This window comes from Lutra lutra, chromosome 1 (genome assembly GCF_902655055.1).
Source record: "Lutra lutra chromosome 1, mLutLut1.2, whole genome shotgun sequence".
Lineage (NCBI taxonomy): Eukaryota > Metazoa > Chordata > Mammalia > Carnivora > Mustelidae > Lutra > Lutra lutra.
The window spans coordinates 8,210,859-8,232,932 of record NC_062278.1 but is presented as its reverse complement, the minus strand read 5'-3'; the positions used below and the strand labels follow the sequence as shown (position 1 = coordinate 8,232,932).

The window sequence follows — 22,074 nt, the reverse complement described above, 5'->3', positions numbered from 1 at the left end:
GCCCTTCAGTTGCAGACTCGTTCCGAAATAGACGCACACGCCAGCCGGGCAAATACGTTCTAGCTGTGCCTGGGCGTTCTTGAAAATACCTAACGGTTCGTATAGTGTTGTATCGCCTTCTCATAAATTATCTCTTGATTCTGCCCAACATCCTGGCGAGGAGACTCAAGGTAGACATTGTACAGATTTTTACTCCTCCCTTAGCAGCAGGTTTCTCATAGTTACAGCTCTAGTTAGGACATTTTTTATTGCAAGAAATTTGCGTTTTATCCTAAGAGAAATGGGATTTATTACAAGGATACACAGGGAAGGAAACTTCAAACCGGTTAAAGAGCCACCTCCTACGCTGCTTCTTGCTCAAAGGTTCGTGCTCTGCGCTCTAAGGCTGTGTTTTGGTGTGTCTTTCTGTTCATTTGTTACTTTTCTTACCTTTGCCTAATTTCCTTTTTTTCTGTTTAAATTTCTGAAATATTACACATATAAAATGCACAGGGGGATCTAACCAACCCATGATTCAGATTTACAAATGTAATTATTTTGCCAAATTTACTTCAAATCCTTTTTTATTTTAAGAAATAAAATTGCAGATGTTGGAGGCGCTCCGAGTTCCTGCCCCTCCTTCCCTAAGGTAGCCACTGTGTTCAGATTTGTGTATATCATTCCCTTTAATATTTTATAATTGGTTCACAGTTCCCAATCCATGAACAATATGCGGTGGTATGTGTTTTAAATCTCAGTGGTTTTAAATGATATGTGTCTTTTTGCAACTTGCATTTTTAAAATCAGTATCACATTTTGAGTTTTATATACAAATAAATTGGGCAATTGTGTTCTCTTTGGTTCATTCATCTTAATTGCTGGTACTGAATCCAATTGTATGAATATACCATAATTCATTTCCCAATCGATGGTCTTCACAGTTGTTTCTGGTTTTTTACTCTAAAAACAATCCTGCAATAAATATCTTTGTCTGCTTGTGCACACATTTTGAAGTTTCTCTAAGAAATACACGTAGCAGGAGAGTTGCTGCATAGTAGGATATGTGCATCTTCAACATAACTGAATATCACAGAAGCTCACAAAGTGGTTGTACTAATTTTCACTCTCACTGGTATTGAGTGAGGACACTCACTTCCTCACATCCTTGCTAATACTTTGTTACTAGGCTTTTACTTTTTTGCCTTCTCTTTACTGACCAGCTTCCTTATAACTTTAGCTTACAGCTAAATTTGCTTACAGCCGCCTTGGCTTCTGTTTTAGCCCTGTGTCAGATGGGTTCATCTCTCACAGCTAACTAGCTCAGTCTTTATCTCATATGCTCCTTGTAAGATTAATTCCAGTAAAAATTTATTTTGCACCTATGGTTAATGTAAAGATAGTAATTTCCACGGTATGTTTTATGTACCTCTTTAGTGGCAGTTGAGGTGATTTAATTACTTTTTAAAAGATAATGAATGGTTTTGAAAAATCTTTTTTCCTCTTCAATGTAATATTTGATAAAATCAAAATATATGTAACAAAATAAAAAAAATAAAATAATGTAACATACATGCAGGTTGTGAAGCAGAACAGTACAGTGAATACCAATCAGTACACCACTCAATCCAAGAATCAAAATGACCAATATTGTACGTGCTCATCTCCAAAGTGACTATCCTGAATTGTCTGTGTCATTCCTTGCTTTTAAAAAATAATTTTGTCAGATATATGTATATCGCTCAACAATGTATTGTATGGTTTCTTTGTCTTTGGGTTTTTTAAAGAAAGGGATTGTGGATACAGTTTTCTGAGACTTGCTTATGTCACTCAATGTTGTTTCTAAGAGTCACTGATATTGAGAATAGATGTAAGTCATTAATTTTCACTGCTGTGTAATATTCCACAGGGAATATTACAGTGTATGCATTCTTTGATGGACATTTGGCTGTTTCTAGGTTTTGCTATTATGAAGATTCTTGTACGTATCTTCTGGTACACGGTTGCCAAGAATTTCTCTAATTTTCATATGGGGGTTTAATGACCCCCCAGAGGAGTAATGAAGATATTTCTAGGGAGTACTTGGGCAGGAGTGATATTAATGAATCAATTTCTAGATCATTAAGTTCTGTGTGTACTCTTTCTTAAAATTGGTAATGCCTGGGGCCTGTGATAGAGGCCTCTTGTTGGTCCTACTTTCCACTTTACCTTTCCTAGTAGCACTTTTACCTTAGGTAAGGAAGGCATAATACCTACCCACATGGAATATTATTAAGGCATTGTCCTAAGCAGAAAAACTCCATGGAAGACAGGTAATTTAAAATCCAGTATATATATATATTTGGTGTTAGAGCGTTTTCTAATCCAGGTACTTCCATCTCAGGAGCTTCATTTGCAATTACAATTTAACATTTTATGATTGATTATCAGTGTATGCAGTTATTTTTGATAAATCCTATGCTATAATAATTATAACAGTTTAAACCAATGATATGTCACAAAACTACATTATCTTTAGATAATATCTAAGATTATCTTTAAGTCACAAGAAATTCATCATTTACAATTATATAAACTTGGGCTGAACACTTGTAGATGTCATCTTAGTGTGAAAATGATTTAAAACGTTTTTAGTGGTTTGTGAGTAAAAAAATGGTTGGAATACTACTGTGGTAAACTATTTGCTAGAGGTCAAATTGCTGGATTATGGGGTATGAATGTTCAACTTTACCAAACTGTTTTCTGAAGTGGTTGTACCACCTTGTACTTTGGCCAGCAGTTTTGTCAATTTTTATATACTTTGATAAGCAGTGTATAAGAGTTACAGTTGATCCATATTTACTCCAACACTTACTATCATCAGATTTCTTAATATTTGCCAATCAAATGGGTATGAAATGATGTGTCTTGTGGTTTTAATTTGCATTTCTTTGTTAATGAGTTTGAGCATCTTTTCATATGTTTATGAACTGTTTCCCTTTTGTGAAATACCTGGTCATATCTTTTACCCATTTTTCTCTTGGGTTGTCTTTTAAAACTAATAAACTTGTAACACTGATCCTTTGTTGATTATATGCATTGTAAATATCTTCTCATTCATGGCTTGTCTTTTTACTCCTTATGGTGTGTTTTGGTGAACAGAAGTTCTTAATTTTAATGTAATCTAATTGGAAACTTTACCTGATCTTGGGATTATAAAGACATTCTCCTGGGTTTCTTTTTAGAAGTTTTAAAATGATGTCTATCACATTTAAATTCATAATTCATCTGGTATTGATTTTTGTGTAAAGTGTTAAGGCAGAGATCCACATTCATTTTTTTCCTCCTTGCGGCTACAGTTGTCCTCATACCATGCATGGAATTGGCCCTCTGTTCACCAGCATGGGTTTGTTTCTGACTCCCCTTTCTGTGCCACTTGTCTGCTTGACTATCTCTGTGTTATACCACACTGTCATAATTATTAATCCTATAGCTCTACCAGAAATCTTGCCATTTGGGGCAGGGGATCTTGAGTCTCAGCTGTTTTTGGACCTTTGTTCTTGTTTTAAGAATCAACTTGTCATGTGACATGAAAAACTGGGAATTAATTGGAATTATTGAATCAATTTGAGGGATAATTGAAATCTTTAAGATTTTGAGCCTTCCTGTCTTGAGAACATGGTATGTATTTCCATTGATTTAGGTTTTTAATGTCTTTTAATGTAGTTTTGTAATTTTCTCCATACAGATCTAATACTTTTAAATTGTTGATTCTGATGTTTCTAGTAGTTTTGTTATTTTTATAACTGGTGCTATTTTTTTAAGGTTCTATTTTCTGACTTTTTTGTTAGCAAATAGAAATTTAATGGATTTTTATATTAAACTTTAGCCATCACTTGATAAACTCTTATTATTTCTAACATAGTTTCTATTATTCTTTTGAGTTTTCTATGTGAATAATTATATCATTGCAAATACTGACACTTTTGGTTTTTCCTTTCAATTATTTACCCTTTAAAATTTTTTTTTTCTTGTCTTAATACGCTGGCATACTTTTACATCTGTGTTGATTGGAAGTGATTATGGTTGTTCTTTAGAAGTGATTATAGTGGGCATACGAGTGTCATTCCTGATTTTAAGAAGGGAATGTTTCCCCATTATAAATCTTTGTTTTAAGCTTTTGTAGATACTTTTTATTAAGTTAGGGAAGTCTTTGCAATTTTGGCACACGCTTTCTGCGTGGGACAGAAAAACAGAATGTTTTGGGGTTTTTCTTTTTTAATCTGTTATATGTAATGAATTTCAATTTATATGTTTTAAAATTCTTAATTCTCTTATGTATTCTTCACTGAGAAAAACCCAAATTGATCTTAGTGAATTGTCTTTTCATGAACTACTGGCTTGAGTTTGCTAATATTTTATTTAGGATTTTTGTGTCTGTGAGTGAAATCACCATCATTTTTCTTTATTGACTATCTTGTCTGATTTTGGCATTAAGGTTATACTGGCCTTATACCAATTAGAGAATAGCCCCCCCCCCCCTTTCCTGGGACAGTTTGGATTGAAGTAATTTGTTTCTTTAAAGTTTGGTGGAATTTACCTCTATGATCATTTGGATCTAATATTTTCTTTGGAGATGGATTGTAAATTATTAATAATTTAGTAGTGATTAGCAGTTGAGTAGTGGTAGCACTTCAGATTTTCTATTTCTTTTAATCGATTTTGTAAGTTTAAGAAATTTATCTTTCCCCCCAAATTTTAAGTTGATTAGCATCATTTTCATGGTATTTTCTTAATTCCCTTTTTAATTTCTACTTTATCTGTAGTCAGTGTTCCCTTTTTCATTTCGAATATTATTTCTATGTGGCTTCTCTTTTTTCTTGATTAATCTTGCCAGAACTTTGTCCAACTAATGAATCTTGTCAAGCGGTTAATTTTTGGCCTAATTAGTTCTATTACATTTTTGTGTTTTAGTTAGTTGATTCTTTTTCTTTTACTTACTTATTCTGTCTTTGGACTTATCCGTCATTTTTCTAACTTAAATTGCATGCTTAACTTACTAATTTTCAGCCATTGTTATTTCCTAGTATAAGTATGTTAGGCGTAAACTTGCTCCAAATTTATTTTCAGTTTACCTAACATTGTTCAGTGTATAGTGTTTTCATTAACTTTCAAATCTAAATACTTTTAAAATTTTCATTTTGATTTCTTCTTTGACTTACATGTTTTAAATTTTTCTTTGAAATATATTTAATTTTCAAAAGTATCTACATTAACATTTTTTCTTTCTGTTACTCATTTCTAAATTGTGTTATCAGAGAATACGTAGTATGTATTTTATCTTCTAAAAAATACTTGCTTTCCCTGGACTTAGGGCCTTGTACATAGTGAATTATAACTTCTCAGTGTGTACTTGTGACAAGTGTGTATTTTGTTATGTATCTGTTAGCTCAAGTTTGTAAATTGTGTTTAGACTGTCTTCATTAATTTTTGTTTCACCTGTTGTTAATTGAGAGAGATGTGTTGCAATCTCCCACTACCACCTTCAAACTGACTTTCTGTCGTTCTCACAGCTTTCTTTTTTTGGATGTATTTTGAGACTTTGATTTAGGTATGTGAAGTTTAACATTATTTTCTTTGTGGATTGAACTGTTTCTATTATGCCATCATCCTCTCTATACCTAATTTTGTTTTCTGTGTTAGTACCTATTTAATGTATCCCACCTTTTTTTTTTTCTTTTTCTTTTTTTTTTTTTGGTGGTAATTTACCTGAAATATCTTATTCCTTTATTTTACCCTCACTTATTTTTATGTCCTTAAATTTTAGATGTCTGTTATAAAGAATATATTACTGGATTTTTCTTTTAATCTAGTCAAGCAGTTTAATTGATTTTTTTTAGAAGTTCAAGTCTCTTGGTAGTCAGCTCAGTTTTTATCTAAAATGATTTTTAGGGGTGCCTGGGTGGCTTAGTTGGTTAAGCGCCTGACTTAGGCTCAGGTCATTGTCTCAGGGTTCTGTGTTCAAGCCCTGTGTTGGGCTTCGTGCTTAGCGGGGAGTCTGCTCCTTTTCCATCTGCCCAGCCTTTGCTTATATGTGTGCATGCGTTCTCTGTCAAAGTCTTCTAAAAAATTTTTAAAAAAATTTCATTTTATCCTTGTTCTTAAGAGAGTTTCGATGGGTATATAGTTCTAGGTTGATAGATTATTTTCTGTCTGCATGGCAAAGATACTCTACATCCAAAGCCTCCTGCCAGTTTTATGTTTCCTACTTTGAAGAAAATACTCTTTTTCTTTTGGTTGCATTGGATTTTCTATCTTTGGTGCTATGCTATTTCCCTTCCAAGTCTGATGGAGATACTTGTTATTTATTCTCTTTCGGATACCTGTTTCTTGATTCTGACTTTGGTCTTTCATGAAGTCTAGAAGATTCTGAGCCTTGCAATATTATCTTCGATTTTATGTATTTCTCCTGGAAATTTAATTGGATGTGTGTATATTGAACTGTGTCCAGGTCAGTTACTTTTCATTTTTATAAGTTTTCATTTTCTTGTTTCTTTACCAGAATTTACAGTGCTGGGTAGTTTCATTAGGCACATCTTTAGTTCAGTTTCTCTTCATCTGTGCTTAATCTTAATCTTAAATGCATCCTTTTTTTCCCTTTTACTTTTAACAGTTATATTTTTTATTTCTCAAAGTTCCACTTCTTTTTTTAGACATACTGAGTCTTTCTTTTATAGTCTTAGGTTTCTTGCTTGTGTTTCTGAATCCATGGGTATTCTGTAGACTGTATCTGGCAGTCCCAATGTCTGATGTCTTTAGGAGTCTTAATTTATGGCTCGTTCTTTCTGTTGTCTCTGCTTCATGGTGGGTTGACTCCACGTTTGTTTAATGATCTTTGGTTATGAACTCCTCTTTGATGCCCCTTTCCCTGTGGGATCTTGGAAGTTTGATTTGGGGGTGCTTTTCTTCTGATAGAATTTTTATCTGCTTCCATTGGGAGCTGGGGAATTTACATTACATGGCTCGGTTTCCTCACTTTGCTTCTGGCTCAGGGCTTAGTGTCCATTATTGCTCTTGGCATTATTACTTGTAGCTTCTGTCAGTTTTAGTTTTTAGCTAGAGGTTTATTTTTTTTGGGGGGGGGGAAGGGTGGCTTTAAATGTTCCCTATTCCTATGAGCTCAGCAAAATTTAAAAAATTTTTAGAGTCTAGAATCTACTTTGTTTTGCAGGGAGAGTCCCCCATTAGTTCATTGTAACTGTTGGGATTAGAAGTCCTTTCCATTAATGTTTAATTTTAGCAGTATGTTTACTTGAGTTTGTATTAGAAAAATAAAACCGGTCCTACCAAATGTAAGATTTCTTGTGATAATCAAATTTTCTATTAAAACAAGTTTTCATCTAAGTTAGAAGTTGAGTTATTCTCAAGAAAAAATACTGAACAACAGCAGTATAGGTGGCAAGTGCATTTTGCAAAGTTTTGTTCTTGGGGAGTGTGAATAAAAAATTTGAGAAATTCTGAGGGACTCAAGATGAGTAGGGCATAGTGTACCCTTTGGCCTACAAAGATAAACCCATGATGACCAGTGTGAGAGTTGCTGTCGAAAAGATACGGACAGGATGCTCTGGTTTTCCAGAGAAGAGGTACAGAAAGAAACTTGGTAGTTGTAAGAAGATCAAGAAATGCTTCCCAGAATGGTGTATTAAGGACTGGTAGACATTAGATGGTTGCAGAATAAGGTTTGTTTATGAATCAGAAGCAGTTGAATATGAATGGCTTCTAAGTTGCATGTTGTGGAGTGACTGAAAATAAAAGCAGGAACAGGATTACAAAAGGCCTTCCATGCTATGGTAGGGAGTTTGTACTTTTTTCTGAATATGAAGGGAAGCTATTGAATGATTTTAAGCACTGAAAAGTTAGGATCAGAGTTTTAGAGAGTGCCAAGGTTGAAGGCAGGTGACCAGCTAGGAGGCTGCTTGTTAAGTTAGTTCAGAGGAGAAAAGATGAAGTGACAATTAAGGCAGTGTCACTGGCATGAAGATGTGTGTGCTAATTTTAGATTTCTTAAATAGCTAGAAAAGACAGGACTTTTTGGTCATTTGGATAGGAATGTTGAAAGAGACTGGGCTGGATTGACCTCCAGATTGCTGGTTTGGTTAACCAGGTGGCATGTAGAGCAATTGACTGATAACATACAGAAAGAGGAAAGAACTTGGTTTCATTTGTTTGTTTTTGAGGAAAAAGATAAGTTCATTTTTGAATTTAATGAATTTGAGAGGCTTGTGGTACATCTTGTATTAAGATCTAGTAGTAGTTGATCCAATAACCATAGAGATGCAGTGCAGCCTGGAGAAATTAGAGACTCTTCACCATTTGGGTGTTTCAACTATTGTTTGCTACAGTCAGTATGAGATATTTAAAGTGGGACATAGATTTTTTAATAGTTAAGAATTTAATGTGTATGAAAAATATAAGTTGTGCTTCAAACCTTTGATGTCATGGATATTATCACATAAGCCAAGCGGGCCCAATAAAAGAGAAATACTAAGTAAATAAAAATACATGTGATATGTGGAAATGGCAAAAATCATGGTGAAGCTGTGCAAAAAATGGAAGTTCAGAAAGTACTGTTTTAAGCCATGGGTGTGGTGGATAAGGTCACCAAGGAGAGAGTAAGCCTGAAAAGAAAAAAAGTTGACATTTGGGTGGCGGGGAATGGAGAAGAAGAGCCCATGGAAACTGAGGAAAAGGAGCCAGAAGAATAGGAGGAGGACCAGGAGAAGATGGTCTTTGGAGTCCAAATGAAGAGTTCTGAGGAGGAGGAGGAAGTGGTCAACAGCGTCAAGTAAGTTGTAAGCTGAAAAGTGCTCTTTGGACTTAGCAATTAAGGTAGACCATTTAGCTGCAAGCATCCAAACAATGGATTTTTAAAAATACTCATCTAATACTAATGTTAATGGTAGCTGATATTTATAGCATTTCCTATATGGCATGTACTATTCTAAGCACAACACATGTGTTAACTGGTTAATCAGGTAGGTAGTATTGCTATTGCCTTTGACACATGAGGAACCGAAGTACAGAGAGGTAAAGTAACTTGCCCAAGATCATACACTCAGGAAATGGGGGAGCCAGGATTTAATCCTAGGCAATCTGGTTTCAGAGTCCATGCTCTTTAATTAACCCCTGTGCCAGTCACCTCTCTGGTTAAAACAAAATAGAAAATAAAAATCACATTAGTGTCTAATTACAGCGTAGTTGGTGTAGGGTATACTATCAGTGAGGTCTGCCAGGCTATCAGTGACCAGCATGATGTCACAGTGGCTCAGTCTGCTGGGTATGAGCACATTAACTGGATTGTAATCGATGCCATGATGGTGATGTGTGGGCTATGACAGAGAGTTTTTGGCTCTTTCTGTATATATATATACAAAAAAATGTTTGTGAGGCAAATTGTATCTTTTTCCAAGATAGCATGTGTCCCATTTTACATTCCACACTTTGGGTCCTAAAATGTTTATTTTTTCACTTTTGTAGTTAAATTCGCTAAACTCTGGAAAGAGTGTTCATCCAAAACAGCTCACGTTCCAGACATGATAGATAACCAGCCTATTGGAGAAGGTCACTAATGACCTTATTGTAAGCAGTTCCTTGAATGGCAGAGGTAGAAACCCAGTTGCAGAAAGCTGAAAGTGAATGAGAATGGAGGAAATGCGAGAGAAGGGAGGAAGAATCATGAGGATGAAGAATCTCTGTGGTAGGAGACAGAGGACACAAGGGCCATAAGACTCTTGGTTGTGGTCAGAGGAGCTAATCAGAGTTAAATATTTAAAAACTAGTTTAGACCTGCACTGTGATCTGAAGTGTAGCCTTGGGAAGGAAGAGCCCAGGTGTCAGGGGTGGTGAAGATTAATCAAGGAGGTCAGCAGCTAGGTTGGGGTCTTGAAGGGATTATCTACATGGGTTGATGTGGCTGGGATGGTGAGAGTTCGGAGGAGAGTGGGGAGCACTCTGAACTAATGGCCCATGTTCATAAACAGGACAACAGGCAAGAGATAAGTAGGTGGTAGTGACAAGGAAGGGTAGATACAGTGAAATAGAGCCGGAGACTATGGAATCAGAGGACCTGTGTTTGAATCCTTCCTGGCTTGGTGACGTTGAGCCAATTACTTAATTTTATTCAGAATGCTTCTCATATATCTGCAGGTGATGGGATTGGACCTGAGAATTGCCATGAGATTGAACGAGATAATGCACGTAAAAATGCCTGGTATGATGTGTGACAAATAGTATGCATAGTTAGCTAGGAGGATTGTTATTGTTCTTCGATTCTTATACTATAAGGTTTTCATACTACAAGTTGGACGTAATAAGAATAAAACAGATTTGTATTTTGAGGACTGATGGTGGTTTTGCTTAGGAAAAAAGAAACTCGGTTTGTCCTAACAATAGCGGGGTAGTAGTGAAGTGGAAAAGTCTAAGAAATTGTGTGAATGGTGGTGGTGATGATGATAGGAAAAGAAGGCCATTAATTGGGCAAGAGTTAGAAGTACTACCATGCAGCATTTTTTAGTGATGTTTATGTTTTGTAATATTCTCGGATGGCGATAAATTTTTATTATTAAACTTTCTTCCAGAAAAAAGCCTTAAGTCTGAAACTCCAGCCCTAATTTCCCTTTCCCCCATTGAAATACTCTATTTAAAACATAGATACTATGTTTGATAATATGAGGCTGTTGGCAACGTGAGGGGTTTTGCCCACATTTGCAATCTAGCAGTGTTGTGTGTTGTAGTTGTGAGAGCGCCAGATGCAGCGATTGTTAGGAGGATGGAAGTCTGGTGGTGTGGCTGTGGGGAATTAGTAGATTGACAAGCTTGCCCTGTACCACTCCAGCTCTGCCCCTTTGCCCAAGACAGGAACATACACGGATGGATGGATAGGGGAAAATAAGTAGCCAAAAAAGAAACCATTTTCTCAGTGGAGTCAGGATTTACTTCTGGCCAGGAGGTTGAGAATATGGCGGAGATTGTGTGTGGTGAAATGGCATGTTTCATAGGATGCAGTAAAAGCAATGGGGTAAAAGGGCAGCAGTGGAAAGAGGTCTTTTGTTCATCCAGCAAACAGTTATTCGAGGGCTTTACCATGTGCTGGGCACATACAAAAGTGGAGAAGCCCTTAATTATCTTCCATTTAAAGGAGACCTGTGAAGAGATAAGTTCAGAGTAGAGACGTTGACTATGTGAGCCTAAGGGGAAAAAAAGATTAAACTGGTATTTGAAGAGAGTTGGGAAAAGAATAGCAGCAGACTGAGGATGAGATCTTCCAGACTCAATGTTCTTATGATTATTTTGGGGAGGCCTAAGTTCGAAGGACTTTTCTAATATACCATAGAAGCCAGGAAGATTGCTTCTCATATTACCTCACGTGATTTAATTACTGATTCGGGTTTGTGTTGTTTCTTCAGGATGGTACAGCATGGACGATTTTACCCTGGGAGATTTCACTGTAGCAGATGATGCCTTGTTAGAAGATTGCCCTTATATGGATGATTTTGTCTTTGCTCCTGAATTTATGTCCAATGATTATGTTCGTGTGACTCAACTTTACTGCGATGGGGTGGTAAGATTTGTTGCTTTTTTGTTTAAACGTTGTGTCTTCTTAAAGGTTTATTATTTTATTGAGATATAATTGACCTATGATATTGTATTAGTTTATGGTATACAACATAATGACTTGAAATGTGTGTATGTTGTCAAAGTATCACCACTTTAAGTCTAGTTAAAACTACATCCATCACCATTCATAGTTACAGATCTTTATTTATTTATTTATTTTTAAAAAATATTTTATTTATTTATTTGAGAGAGAGAGAGAGCATGAGAGAAGAGAGGTCAGAAGGAGAAGCAGACTCCCCTCTTAGCAGGGAGCCCGATGTGGGACTTGATCCCGGGACCCCAGGATCATGATCTGAGTCGAAGGCAGCTGCCCAACCAACTGAGCCACCCAGGTGCCCCAGATTTTTTTTATTATGCTGAAGACCTAATGTCTACATTTTAAAGGTTTTTTTTATTCAGAGCTATGGGAGTAAAGATGTTTTGTGGGACAAAAGTTTTTTTTTTTTTTTTTTAAAGATTTTATTTATTTATTTGACAGAGAGAGAGAGATCACAAGTACACAGGCAGGCAGAGAGAGAGAGGGGGAAGCAGGCTCCCCGCTGAGCGGAGAGCCCGACACGGGGCACGATCCCAGGACCCTGAGATCATGACCTGAGCCGAAGGCAGAGACTTTAACCCACTGAGCCACCCAGGCACCTGTGGGACAAAAGTTTTTACAGGGAGTTACAAATGCAGTTTCAGAAGGGAAGGTAAATAGTATCTTGACAGTGTGCAGTACCAGAGAATGAGTGATGGGGAAAGATGGTTTTCTTTTTTTTTAATTTTTTATTTTTTCAGCATAACAGTATTCATTTTTTTTTTTTTTTGCACCACACCCAGTGCTCCATGCAATCCGTGCCCTCTACAATACCCACCACCTGGTGCCCCCAACCTCCCACCCCCCACCCCTTCAAAATTCTCAGATCGTTTTTCAGAGTCCATAGTCTCTCATGGTTCACCTCCCCTTCCAATTTCCCTCAACTCCCTTCTCCTCTCCATCTCCCCTTGTCCTCCATGCTATTTGTTATGCTCCACAAATAAGTGAAACCATATGATACTTGACTCTCTCTGCTGGACTTATTTCACTCAGCATAATCTCTTCCAGTCCCGTCCATGTTGCTACAAAACTTGGGTATTCATCCTTTCTTTTGAAAGATGGTTTTCTTTTTTTTTTTTTTTTTAAAGATTTTATTTATTTATTTGACAGAGAGAAATCACAAGTAGGCAGAGAGGCAGGCAGAGAGAGAGGAGGAAGCAGGCTCCCTGCTGAGCAGAAAGCCCGATGTGGGGCTCGAACCCAGGACCTGGAATCATGACCTGAGCCGAAGGCAGCGGCTTAACCCACTGAGCCACCCAGGCGCCCCGAAAGATGGTTTTCTAACTGGAGATTAGAGTAGCTCTCAAGGAACAGCTGTAGACGCAGACTTGGGGGAAACAGTATAAAAAAAAAGCCTGAAAGGTTCACCAGCTGAAGATATTATAGTCAGAGTGTATAAGTAAATGTGCACTGAAAAATTTCTTACTTTAGTACTGATAATCTTTACATTAAAAATTGAAAGCTGTACTTTTGTGTTTCATCAGATACAAATGAAAAGAATTTTTTTCCGTTTAGGGTATGAAGTATAAAGATTTTACCCAAAGTGAGAGAAACTTAGGTGAGTAAATTGGTATTTTAATTTGTTGAGAGACTGTTGTGGGAGGTTCATTCATTCACATCAACATAACGGTCCTACATATCTTTCATTTTTTTACATTTTGATCTATGTATTTTTAATTGAAGGATAGTTGACATGCAGTATGCTATTAGTCTCAGGTGTACACTATAGTGATGGGACATTTATGTATGTTATGCAGTGCTTACCGTAAATGTAGTTATTTTATGTTGCCATACAAAGTTATTACCATGTTATTGACTATACTTTGAACTTTATATCCCTGTGACTTACATATTTTATAAGTGGAAGTTTTACCTTTTAGTCCCTTTCTTTTGTTTTACTCATTCTCTTTTTTTCTTACCTTTCCATATCCATTGTAGCCATTTCTCTATTAACAGTGTTGATTTATTCCAAAATGAGGCAAAAAATATTAATTTAAAACTTTTTTTTAATAAAGAATTTGACATCTGCAATATGTGGTGTAGTAAACCAGTTTCTGTCCTGCAAGATTACTGTGATGCCATTAAAATATACATCTTCTGGCCACTTCTGTTTCAACGTCAGCACAGTTCTATAATATCACGGTTGCACCCCTGTGTGGAGGCCACGTAAGTTACTACACATCATTCATTTTGTGTAAACAGTGATAAGCATGTTGCCCATTATTGAGGAATGCCAAGTGCAGGGGAAGGCTTGTCTTGTTGTATATACTGTTCAACTTCACTCTTACGTAATAAGATGGGAAAAGTAATGCTTTGGGTTTGACTATGAATGACTAATCATGGTGGCATTATGATGAATGAACCTCTGAGGAGCATTAGATGGTAGATTTGAAACTGAGGGAAAATTAATATGCTTGTTTATAAATAGCAGCATTGTAGTACAGAAGAGAGAAAAAGGTACAATATTTTATCCATTTAGTAAACAACTTATGGTTACATAGAGTGAAGTAAGAGAGAATGTAATTTTCTTCAAGTTTAAATTGAGGTGTAACATATAGTAAAGTGTAAAGCTCAATGAATTTTTATATGTGAGAACCTAATTTTCTAAAAAATGAATTTGTATTTAAGCAGTTCTCATGCTTCTGAGATAAGTTTGAAGAAATTACAACATCTGGAATTGATGGAAGATATTGTGGATTTGGCAAAGAAAGTTGTGGTAAGTGGTAGAATGTGTATTTCCCCCCTGTATCTAAAGAATATAATTTTATGGTATCAGGCCCATGATACTCATTTATAGTGGTTAACAGGTGATGGTTTCAGTTTGATTTCATCTGAGATTATTCTGCTGTCCGTGAGTTTGTCCTATGTATTTGAGAGATAAGGTAGATGGCAGTCTTCCTGACACGAATGATGAGATCCAGGACCATTCCTCCTCAATAAAGATAGAAAATAGAATTTGTCACAGACAAAAGAAAGCTGCTGGTTCCCAGGAACTTCTGTCACGGAAAGTGATGGGTTCTTTCTTGTAAAATCATGCCACTGTCAGCAGTACCACAACAAATGCTTGTTCTTTGGGGTAGACTTTTATTATATAGTTTTTGAGGCAGTGCCCTGTATTATACTGAGGGTTTTTCCCCTTGAAAGCCATTTGATCATTTTTCTTATTTCAGTTGGTTATGGAGTTATGGTGCCAAGTGTTTATTTCCTGCTGATAATCCTTTGTTATTCCTTATATCAGCCAGTGTAGTTTCATAAAAAATCTTGGCATAATGAACTTTAAAGTCCATACATCTAAAAGTCACACTAAGCCATTTAATTATTAGAAGCAAGTGTAAGACTACTTCTGAATTCTTGTCTTAGGGTTCTGAGGAGGTAAACTGGGTGTAAAAGTGCTTGTGGGAAGTGGACTCAGTACACATAGCAGTAGTCCTGAAATGCAGCATTTTTTTTGTCCACTGCAAATTTCAAGTATAACTGATCGAAGATGGTTCATGTTTTGTTTTGTTTTGCAGAATGATTCATTCTTTATTGGAGGCTTATTGAGAATTGGTTATAAAATAGAAAATGTAAGTGTTAAACGCGGGAAGCCAGCACGACCACTGCCGATAAATGGCAGATGTCTCACTGCTCGTAGCACCATGAATTGGGTTCTCAAGTTAGTGTTTTACATGTAGTATTTGCTAGTATTGATTTCTGTATTTTGCTTAAGCAGTCTCCTTCTTTTGGGGGTTTGCGTCATTCCCTCCTCCCCCATATGCGAGTGTAATTTGGGGCTGCTTTTACACATTGATTCTTCTTTCTTTTTTATTTATTTGGCATATATTCTCCTAGATGAAATTATTAGGTCCCTGGTGTGAACATTTTTTTTTTTAGATTTTTTTTTCAATTTATTTGTTTGTCAGAGAGAGAGAAAGAGCAAGTGAGCACAAGCAGGGAGAGCAGCAGACAGAGAGGGAGGGAGAAGCAGACTCTCTGCTGAGCAGGGAGCCCGATATGGTGCTCGATCCCAGGACCCTGGGATCATGAGCTGAGTGGAAGGCAGCCACTTAACCAACTCAGCCACCCAGGCATCCCAACATTTTTGATATGTAATTACTAGATAATCTCCAGATAAAATGATAAGCCAATTTTTAATGCTCCTGGTAAAATAAACATCTACCTGTTTCCCTTAAACCTGATGTGAGCATCGATAACTCTTCTACTTCTTTTTTTTTTTTTTTGGCATAACTCTTCTACTTCTGAAGTCATTTCAGACTAGAAGTACGAATAACGTTCCTGTGAACTCCTTACTTTTTGTGAAGATCTTTGCACTGAGTGCTTATTTGTACAGCTGCACTCTCCTCCTGTTTATCTCCTTACTCTTCTGTTTGCCATAGACCAGATGCCTTTCAGGCACCTTGCTCTGCTTTAACCTTGTGGTAAGGATGAAAGTCCTAGTTTAGATGAGATCTGAGACCTCTCATTCACCTTGTCTTCTTGCATCCTCCTGCTACCCAGGGCAGCTGCTGGCCAGGTTGTCAACCTCAACTTCCAGGTTTGTAGTAATTGAAGCAGCATCCTGGTCTCTGAGGGTAGCCTGAGGTTACTTGAAGATGTGACATATGTGAGTCCATGGTATCTATTAACTTATATGTTGGGGTCCAGCTATTCTAGGTTGCATGAGTAATGAAAATACAAGATTGTGTAAGTTTTTATTAAGAATCTGAAATACTCTATGTTAAGTTTATGGTACCACATGTACATTTAAAATTAATATCTAGGGGTGTCTGCGTGGCTCAGTGGGTTAAAGCCTCTGCCTTCAGCTCGGGTCATGATCCCAGGGTCCTGGGATCGAGCCCCGCGTCAGACTCTCTGCTTGGCAGGGAGCCTGCTTTCTTCTCTCTCTCTGTCTGCCTCTCTGCCTATTTATGATCTCTGTATGTCAAATAAATAAATAATCTTTAAAAAAATAAAATTAAAAGCCAAATTATATTCTTCATCTTTTTGATACAGAAAATCTTGGCAATGGAAGAAGCTTTGAATTGGGTGAAATACACAGGCGATGTAACAATTCTACCTAAATTAGGAGCAGTTGACAATTGTTGGCCTATGTTAAGTATTTTCTTTACTGAATGTAAGTATAAATGCTTTAAATTGCTACCTGACTCAGTTTTTAAAGCCATTATTTAGGAAAATGGTATTTAAGATTTTTAAGATTTTTTCTCTTAAAAAAAATCTTTTTCTATTGTGAAGAAAAACCTGAATAAGAGAACTGTAACCTCATAGTTAGCTTTGTTCTGTATTTCCTGTCTTAATGATTTCTGTGATGTCACACTTCTAAAAATCCTACCAAATGAATGCCGTAAGTTATATATAATACCCCAAAAAAGAATCCACAACTGGAACCTCATGTATTCTCCTTCAAAAGAGAATTAAGTAACAAAGCTAAGATTATAATTTTCATGTTCCTGATGACCCTGTTATTCTTTTGTATAATGAAACTGCCTTCTGTATTTTTTTTTTTTAACTTTGTGAAATAGGTCTCTCTAAAGCATTTGAATGTTAGCAGTGTTTTTATAGTATAGTTGTAGGGATCTTGAAATAGGACTATTTGGCTCTTTAGTTTATGACTGGTAATTTGCCATCACCACTTGAGAAGGGGTTAGATTTTATACTGTTGATCTAAGTGGTAGACAGAAATTAAGCTTAAACACAAAGACAGGTTTTTCTGATATTACATACTAGGCTGTATTACATTGATAAAGGTGGTTCTCCTCATTGTTCTGGAGGTCTGTAATTAAAGGGTAGATTTTATGGTAGAAGTAGAGGACCAATATCATGTATTAGGCATCCCTGGAGGGTTGCTTCTCACATTCTCTCTCTTTTTCTCCCTGTTCTCTTCTTTACAATAGCTCTGTAAGGTAGCTCCTATTGTCCCTATTGTAGAAATAAGCAAACTAAGACTTCGGGAGGTTAAGTGCTACTTCTACAGTTTCTTGAGTTGTAGAACCTAGATGAGAAATTAAGTCTCCCTGATTTCAAAGCCCAGGTTTTTATCCTGTAATCTTACTCTGTCCCTTATTACCTTATTTGATGAACTTCTGAAATTCTTCCTTAAATTTAGATTTTAGATACCTTTTCATCTTGGAAATGTATGTGTTTGGCTAGAGGCTTAGCTGTAGTTTTGTTGGGATAAAAGTATTAACACTTAAATACAGGAAATGAGGTCTGATAAACTTGTAACATAAATTTTGGTTATTACCTACTGCGTTTTAATTAGTTTATCAAATTTAAAAAAAATTTTTTAAAAAAATAACATGTATTTCAAATTACATCTTAACATTTCATTCGTGAGAGTCAAAATGTTGAATTAAGATACTTAAAATTCTTTGTTACATTAAATATATTTAGAGAGTTTTCCAGGTTTTTGGTCTCAGATATTTTTGTTGAACATTGTGCCAGGTACACCATAGGTGCTCAGTAGTGTTTGTTGAACTAACTTGAGTAATTATGAGGCCTAGTTGGAATATTATGACTGAGGATTTGTTTTAGGTACACTTAGAACTTATGTAATAATAAGTGCTTTTTTTTAAATGTTAAATAATAAAACAGATTAGATTCACAAGCAATGAATCTAATGTATTCTAAAACATTTAATTAGTTGTTCACTTTAGGTTGTTGTTATATGATACATGTAAAATATTACAAGAAACATGTTATTAGAAAGTGTAATAATTAATTGATCTTTTGGACTGACCTATGTAACCTAAGTTTTAGAACTTTAACAATACCAATTTGCTTTTTTTTTTAAACAAATGTTCTCTCACTCTCTCCTAAAAATAAAATTTAGACAAGTATCACATAACTAAAGTTGTAACAGAAAACTGCAATTTGCTTGAAGAATTTAAAACTCAAAATTGTGCGGAATGTATAGAGGTGAGAATAAATACTTACTTGTAAGTATATTTTAAAATTTATCTGTTAGAATTCTATTAGCATTCAGAAAGTTCAGTAAAACTGCTGTTTGTCAGCACACAAGGAACTGTTGTAACATGTTTGAGGGAAAATTTTAATAAATTTTGTTTGGAATATTTATTTTTTTGGAAGAGAAAAACAACATTTTGATCAGAATTTTAAAATTTTACGTATGTATTTTAAATATATATATTTATATGTCATTAAATAAATTTGTAGAATTTTGAATAATAAACATTTAAATGTATTTTAAAAGTTAATTGAAAATTAAAATTTGATTTTTTAAACTAAAAGATTTTTAATTAGTTGAGGAAATGTAATCTTCTTTGATTACAGCTTTGTTGAGATGTAATTCTTATGCCATAGAATTCATTCAAAGGAATTTTTTTTTTTTTTTCAAAAATTTTATTTTTGAGTAATCTCTACTCCCAGTGGTGGGGCTCAAACTTAACAGCCCTGAGATCAAGAGTCACATTCTCTACCAACAGAGCCAACCAGGTGCCCTGGGAAATAAGATTTTAACTAAATTTTTAAAGAAGGATTTAGGAAAATATTTAATGTTCTGTTTAATTCACTTACTAAAGCCATTTATAGGATCCAGTTTATTTTAATCTGTTTATTTTGAAAATTTGATTATTTGAAGTGAAAGTTTCCATTATATCTGTACCATCTTTGATTTCATTCTTGCCAATTTTGCTGCCTCAATTTTGGGCAATTAATATATTCAACATTGTCTATATGCTACCAATTTATATATCATTTTTTAAGCACCGAGGATTATTGTATAATATCACATTTTCTAACTTAAAATTTTACCTTGCCTCTGTTTTTTCCCCTGCTATATGAGGTATTTTTAAAAGTGGGCCTGCCAAATACTATACACAAGGGGATAAATTGTTAGTTGTTATTCATAATGTGGTGGTTTTGTTTACTTTTTAATATTCCTTTAATGAAGTTAGCATTGAATCATCAGAAGCAGATTTTTAAAAATAAATACACCAAAATATTAGCTATTGGGTTCTCATTTTTTACATAAGTATCCCCCAGCTTATTTCTGTTACTAGAAGTAAAAGCCCAGAACCATTTTTCCTAGATATTGAAGTTCTTGATTGTCTTTGCTTTTAACTGATGGGTCTTCTTTCACGTTGGTTTCTCAGCAAGGAGAGCTAATGAAAATGAAGGGAAATGAAGAGTTTTCAAAAGAAAGATTTGATATAGCTATTATCTATTACACCAGAGCCATTGAATATAGGTAAGAGCAAAATAGAACAATGAGATCCTTTTTGTGTGGCAGATCAAGTTGGAATGCTAGTCAGGAGAAATAAAAGGAAGGCAAGGAATTGGGAGAGAGTATCCTCAACTTGCCATGTAGAATAGATTTTCTCACCATTAGGAATTAGAAGTGTTAGGGATGGCCTGGGTAGATGAACTTAACTGAGTAGTAAAATTCAAGCAAGTTAAGCAGAATTTTGAATATTGCTTCCACCCTGCCCATTTTCTCTTAGGCTTTCCAGTATAGGTCACCTGTTTTTTCTTGTTCTCGTTTTGCCTTCAGGTAATACCTTCCAAATTGTTAGCTAAAGGGCTGGTTACTAATAATTAAGATATTACCCATTCAGGAATTTTTGCTTTCTAAGAGGGAACTTTTAAAGGTTAATAGTTGGAATTGTTGAGAGAGTCTGTGTTCTCTCTACCTCATCTTCTGTTTGCTCAGCCGCTAGAAATTGTTAGCTTTCCATGCATGTGTACCTTACACTTGGTTTCTATTGATATCTTAGCTGGGCCATCTAATACTGTAGCAGTCTTTGGAGGATGTGCTGTAGACAGCTACTGTCTTTCCTACCTTGCTTATCTCCATGGGGAATGAGTAAATCAGGGCAGCACACCATATCTGGAAGGCTGCTGCTCTGTTCTGAGGAAAAAAACATTAAATGAGAAAAGACAAAATTTGAAATGAAGCTATTTAAATTGTTGAAATTTACAGACTTTGTCAGAGTTCTTTGTCAAAGTGGTATAGTCCTGACTTACATAATTCTGTCCTTTATACTTACACCATACTTATGATGTGCTAGCTTTTTAATATGCCTCATTTGATCCTCACAATGTTCCTATGAGCTAGGCAGAAAAGTAGAACATTTTGAATACAATGAAGTGTAGGTTGATTTGAACAAAGTTACTGAGTAGGAAGTAAAGGAACGAAGACTTAGCCAGTTAGGTCTCCAACTCCTATATTCTTTCTGCTCTGCCACACAGATGTAAAGTTTTTCATGCCTTATTTTTTCTGTGAGCTTTTTATTGGTTTTGTACATAATGTAGTTTACTGACCAAACATTATTTCTTTTAAAGACCCGAAAATCATCTTCTTTATGGTAACCGAGCTCTTTGTTTTCTTCGCACTGGACAGTTTAGGTAAGTTGGTTAGAGTACCCGTCACTGAGCTGTTACGTTAAATACGCATTTTTTGAGAAATACTTCTGTTCTGCAGATACACAAGAAAATCCTTCAGGAGTTTTTTTTGTCAATCATAGTTAAATGGTTAAAGGGGCTCTGTAGGGCTTATGCATAACAGCGACAGCAGCAGCTGTTCTGATTGAATGGATAACGTGTGTGCTGTTTTAGGTATTTTACATCGTTCCTTAGGTCTCACAACACACTTAATAGCTAATGTTATTCTCCACATTTACATTTGGGCAGACTCATACTTACTCATAAGTAGTGATGTCAGCATTTGAATACAGATCTTATCTGATGATGTTGAAGTCTGTGTTTATCGTACCTGTGTTATCTTCTTTTGCTCTCTTAATTATTCTGTATAATTCTGGAAGAATTTTTGCTGTTTTCTATAGCTTAGTATAAAAAAATTAAGTAGATCTCATTTGTAAGTGAAAGAACGAAAAGAAATTTAATGGTTTAACCATCAGAGTAAAATCATCATTAATTCTTAATTAATTCTTAATTTCTTAATTAATTCTTAGTTTCTTATGTTACATTGAGTTTTTATTAGTTGAAAGAGATTGTTAACACTGCACCATGATTTTGTTGTCCCTCAGTTTAAAATTTTTAGGATATAAATTACAAGTATTAATAGAGAGCAATGTATGCTGTTACATTTAATTATGTCCTGCCTTACTGTAAGAAGGGCTTAGAGTGGCTTCGGGAATAAATCTGCTTGGTAGAAGAATATTAAAAACACAACAAAACAAACTAAAAAACCAATTTAGAGCTGGGGATCCTCAAAATAAAGCTATATAGGGATAAGGTCCTACACAGTTAATAGTTATAATTCATACTTGTATTTGACCTTTTTGTTGCTTAAAATAAAAGGAGAAAACCTGACAAGTTACATGATTCTCACTGTCCATGAAGAAAAAGGACAGAAGTTGCTCAGGTGAAGCAGTTTTCCTGATGTTTAG

The 22,074-nt window shown here is 35.4% G+C and overlaps 1 protein-coding gene across 2 annotated transcripts in view; it reads left to right on the top strand.

Annotated features, from left to right (window-relative positions):
* The window catches only part of TTC3 (tetratricopeptide repeat domain 3), a 124,625-nt gene that overhangs the window by 1,128 nt on the left and 101,423 nt on the right, over positions 1-22,074 (top strand). For both annotated transcript variants that reach the window (XM_047720000.1, XM_047720001.1), the window contains exons 2-10: positions 11,421-11,575; positions 13,223-13,265; positions 13,723-13,873; positions 14,336-14,423; positions 15,220-15,273; positions 16,700-16,820; positions 18,537-18,622; positions 19,819-19,913; positions 21,008-21,070. In XM_047720000.1, coding sequence (XP_047575956.1) covers positions 11,432-11,575; positions 13,223-13,265; positions 13,723-13,873; positions 14,336-14,423; positions 15,220-15,273; positions 16,700-16,820; positions 18,537-18,622; positions 19,819-19,913; positions 21,008-21,070 — 845 coding nt within the window. In that variant the 5' untranslated portion in view covers positions 11,421-11,431. The remainder of the gene's footprint in view (positions 1-11,420; positions 11,576-13,222; positions 13,266-13,722; positions 13,874-14,335; positions 14,424-15,219; positions 15,274-16,699; positions 16,821-18,536; positions 18,623-19,818; positions 19,914-21,007; positions 21,071-22,074) is intronic.